The following is a 5,036-nucleotide window of genomic DNA, read 5'->3' on the forward strand; positions in this document are numbered from 1 at the left end:
TTACTGTTGTCATTTTAGTCTACTGGTTAACTTCATCCATTTTTTTTCTGTTAATGAGAAGGACAATTCTGTCATTTTATAAGCCGAATTGTCCTTCTAGTTAGCAGAATTACATATAAAATGGCTGAATTGCCAAGTCGAATAAAATGACAACAATGAAATCTTTTTAAACCTATAGGCGAAAAATAAAACCTTTAGAATAAACTAGAAAAATGATCCAAACTACAGGAAGTAAAATGATATTTAACTAAAAAAAGGAATAACATTCAGGTTAAGAAATAAGAAAAAAAAAAACAAATTGGTTGGACGTAATTTACGATAATGCCATTGTGGGGATGTTCGAACCAACCAACGGCATACAATCGATTCATTTCATCGGCTCGTATTTTCCTCTCAAAAACCCTCGTCAACAACAAACGAATCAGATCACTTTTTCTTGAATTTCAAAGGGAAAAACAACCATCTCAATAAAATGTCTAAAAACAAAGAGATCCCACCACCTCAATATGATCTGAATGCAAAGTGGGATGCTTGCTTGGATTTGGGTGTTCGCCGGTTCTTCTACTCATCCGCCACCGGTGCTTTCGCCGGCCTTCTGTTCTTCCGTAAGTTCTTATTTTTTTTTTTTGTCAATTAATCTATCAGAATTTCAATTGATTATATTTTATTGAATGAAATTGAATATTGGGGCACTTTGAGATAATAATATTTCGGCACATTATTATGAAGAAAGTTTAAATATTCAGGATGTGTATTTGAGTTTTGAAATAGTATATAAATTTCTGAAATGTTGATTGGAAATGTTATTAAAATTGGGGATTTGTTTTAGAAGTTGAAGCCAGGTTGGTTATTCATAATCCTAGACCTGGCAAACGGAACGGGTCGGGTCGGGTCGGGTCATGGGTCAAAATGGGTTCAGGTCAAAACGGGTCAATTAAAAAGGGGTTGTTTTGGTTCGGGTCGAAACGGGTTCGGGTCAGTATATAAATTGCTAAGGAATGTACAAGGACTTGCTTGTTACGCTTTGCGGTTTGCTGGTTCGGGAACAGTATTTTGTGGATGGTGATCGGCTGAATTTTTTCAGAGATATTTTGTGTTTTATTATTTAAGAAGATGCCTTGTTTAACGACATACGTATTGCTTGTAGTACATTATCTGTTCTTCATGCACATTTGTATGATTTATCTATGCCATGTATGTTGAAAACTTGAAATTGGAGAAGAAACCTGTGTTGTCTGGGGCTTAGGCACAAGGCGCTTAAAATGATCATTTTAGGGGTTTTAGACATGTCTTTAGGGGAAATTTGGGTTGATTTAGGCTTAGGGGCTGTTTGTTTAGCTCTTAATTGTTTAGATCTCTTACTGGTTCAGTACTTAATGGTTCAGATTGTTTGTTTTGCGAGCAAATGTCTGAATGGTTCAGACATTTGCCTCTGAATGGTTAAGCATTATACTGAGTCTGAATGGTTAAGACCTCTAATCTGAATTGGTCAGACATTCACCTCTGAACGGTTAAGCATTATACTGGCTCTTAATGGTTCAGACCTCTTACTGGTTCAGCACTTAACCATTCAGAAGTTGCCAAACAGCCCCTTAGACCAGTTTGGTATAATCTATTTATACTACAAACAGCGTATGCTAAGCATTGTCACATAAGATAGGCACTCAAGTTGGAACATGAACATAGAGAGTCTTTAAGTAAGCATCTTAGCAAAGTGAGTTCACTCAGGTGCAAATCTGCAATCAGCAAGTACTCTTAAATCTGGATGCCGAGATCTTTAACGGATAGTTTTTTGGCGAGGAATAGAAGTAAGAGATAGTATAGACGGATGCTGGTCTTTTAGAATCAGTGCAGTTAGCCTAGGAATTTAAGCCAGTGGATAGTGGACAGTAGCAAACCTTGTTCAGGTAATGTGCTGTTACGTGAACGAACGCAATCCGGGTTTTAAAAAGCGCGCCTAGGCGCGAGGCGTACTAAGGCGCAGGTCTTAGCGCCTCATGGCACATGAGGTGCGCTTTTCCACAAAGCGCAAGAAAATCACATTTTTTTGATTTTTGTGGTCTGAGGCGCGCGCCTTATGTATTTTGGGTATTTTTATGTTGTTTTTATGCATGAAAGTGTTGGACAATAGGTTTTTTTGGCTTGTACATGTAGGTAAATCATATATAAACCTTAGTTATAACTGTATTTTGGATTAGGGATGCTAAAAACCTATGGGATATATATAAAAATTTATATATCTTCTTGCGCCTCGGGTACGAAAAGCGCAACGCCTTTGCGCTTTGCGCCTCATTTTTAGATCTCGTCGCTTTTGTGCGTCTCTCGGTTTTTAAAACCAAGGACGCAATGCTTGGGCTGCAAACACAAGATTCGTTTTTCTAATGGCTAGATAGATGAGCTTGCTCAAGAGAGTCCAATAGAGTAGAGGGAGGATCATGCACTGATTTCCCTTTATCATTTTTAAGCTTGTTTTTAAAATTGGGTACGCGGGGATCAGAAAAACACCTTAGGGCCTTCTTGCATAGGTTGATATGTAAAAGTGACCATACGGATGAGATGAAGACATTACGAATGGTGTACTTGATTATAAGATATCTGATACATGCGACTTTTGGATGTACATAAAGCTTATTTGGTTGTACATAGAGCAACGGTTCGTGTACATGAAGCTATTGCCTCACGCCTCAGAGCGCCTCATGCTTTTAAAACCAAGTTTGGAAGTATGTGGTTAGGATCAACAGGGGTATTTGCTTAGGTAGTCGAAGGTGCTACTAGGCACACTGAAGGTGCAAAGGGTGAGTCGGTCACCTAGGCGAAGGTGCTTAATAAAAAGCGAGGGACTTTTTAAGAAAGGCGCACAGTATAAACAGGCTATTTTTAGCTGTGTTAAACTTGTTTTAGCCTTTAGGCTGTTTTAGGCTTGTTCCAGACCTGTTCAGACCAGTATTTTTTGTTAGGGTATACCTTATCGAGGTCATGACCATGTGAGTTGGGGGGGGGGGGGGGGGGGTAGAGGTTGCTTGTAAACTGCAACTTTTAACACCATTTTGGTAACAGATATTTTAGATGTAAGAAGATTGAAATGGTAATCTTTGCCACCTGTACGGTATTGTCCACGCGTCGCCTTGATCATTTTTTGGTCAGTTTATAATATGTATCATATTATTGCTGCCCATAGTTAATCTGATTACATTCTTTGCATCTATGCTTTTATTACTGCCTATACAGTTTTAAAATATTGAGTAAAATGCACGGATAGTCCCTGTTGTTTGGTAAAATTTCACCTTTAGTCCCCAACTTTTGAAAATTACACTCTTAGTAGTTAGTCCTTGTGGTTTGACAAGTTGTTACTCGGATAGTCCCCAAAGCAGATGGAGGTTAGTTTTTCTGGTTAAGTGGGTTTGAAATGACAAGGACTATCCGAGTAACTTGTCAAACCACAGGGACTATCCGAGTAACCTTCATCCGCTTTAGGGACTATCCGAGTAACAACTTGTTAAACCACAGGGACTAAGAGTGTAATTCTGAAAAGTTGGGGACTAAAGGTGAAATTTCACAAAACCACAGGGACTATCCGTGCATTTTACTCTAAAATATTTAACAAAAAATGGTTTAAATGTTATTGGTAGGTTCACCTGTTACGCGCTGGGCATCCGTTGCTTTTGGTGCAGGACTCGGTATTGGATCTGCATACTCTGATTGCTCTCAGAAATTTGCCGGGTCAAGTCAAACTTCTCCTGGTGTTGCTAAGGTATGATTTTTCGGTATCAACGATATATTATATAATCAATATTTATATCTTTATCTAATAAAGTCATTATAACTATTTATTAATTTTTAAAAGTTACATCTCCCACATGAACGAGCATCTGATTAGATGATTATTACAACTTCAAACACATAGAAATAACGCGTTTTGTGACAATCGATCATACAATCCTGGTTATTCAAGAGAATATAATTACTTTTAAAGTGGAGATCCAAACACCCCTTTAGATAACTTATTAAAAGCGACAAAATGTATATAACGTCTTTTGTTGTGTGTTGATAGTTTGCAAATCTTGCCAATTTTTCAGGACTGAGAAAATGTGTGTTGTGACTTATTGTGAAGGTGAAGATTGTTGATGTTTCAAGCATCAAATGAAATGTCTTTTGATTTTAACATGTATGATTTAGAACTAGACTAATAATTTGTGGCAATGTGCTCTTGTTTTATACAATTAAATATATTCAGGTGGCTACCCCTGTTCATGAATTTTTGAGGCTTTTTCGGTTGAGTTTTATATTTTTTTTAGTTTAATACCGTACTAGGTTAAAACCCTGTGTATTACACGGGTTGTATAAGTGTAAATTTATATAATAAATAATAAAAACGATCCATCTTTAAAAAAACGAACGTATTGAACAAAATATAATATCATATATTAATACATACAGTCCTCATGATTTATCTTTCAAAAATGAACGTTGATATACTATTTACTTAATATAACATTTTACTTTGTTTTTTTATATTTACTATTAGTTAAAAACAGATGTATTACATGGGTTGAATAATATTTTCGTGATGCATTCAAATTATGAGATACAATTATTTTAGTTAGAGCATGTTTGGCTAAGCTTTTCCAACCAACTTATTGACTTAATCAAAAAGCCAATAAGGAGTTTTAGTGTTTGGCAAATGCAAAATTCCTTTTCAAAGTGACTTTTTGAGAAGGAGAAAAAGTCATCAAAAGTCATTTTTAAAAAGTTAGAATGTTGTGACTTTTTGAACTAACTTATTGACTTATTAGCTTTTAGTCATTTTACATCAATAAGCTAAGCCAAACACTTTTTAAAAAACAACTTATTCGCTTTTCCCACCCCATAAGCTAATCCAAACACTTTTTTTAAAAACTCATTTTCAAAAAGTTATAAGTCAATAAGTCGTTTTCCCAAAAGTCCTTTTTAACTTAAATAAGCTTAGCCAAACATGCCCTTAGTTTTAAGGACCTTCATACTTGTTTGTTTATTTTGATAGATAAAACATTGGTCTC

At 35.9% G+C, this 5,036-nt stretch overlaps 1 protein-coding gene across 1 annotated transcript; it reads left to right on the plus strand.

Annotated features, from left to right (window-relative positions):
* The first annotated feature begins 345 nt into the window (after positions 1 to 345).
* Positions 346 to 4,281, plus strand: LOC110935996 (MICOS complex subunit MIC10). Its single transcript, XM_022178350.2, has 3 exons — positions 346 to 605; positions 3,630 to 3,751; positions 4,077 to 4,281. The coding sequence occupies exons 1-3, from the start codon at positions 473 to 475 to the stop codon at positions 4,080 to 4,082; spliced, it is 261 nt and encodes an 86-aa protein (XP_022034042.1). The 5' UTR covers positions 346 to 472; the 3' UTR covers positions 4,083 to 4,281.
* The last annotated feature ends 755 nt before the right edge of the window (positions 4,282 to 5,036 follow it).

This window comes from Helianthus annuus, chromosome 4 (assembly GCF_002127325.2).
Source record: "Helianthus annuus cultivar XRQ/B chromosome 4, HanXRQr2.0-SUNRISE, whole genome shotgun sequence".
NCBI classification, from domain to species: Eukaryota; Viridiplantae; Streptophyta; class Magnoliopsida; order Asterales; family Asteraceae; genus Helianthus; species Helianthus annuus.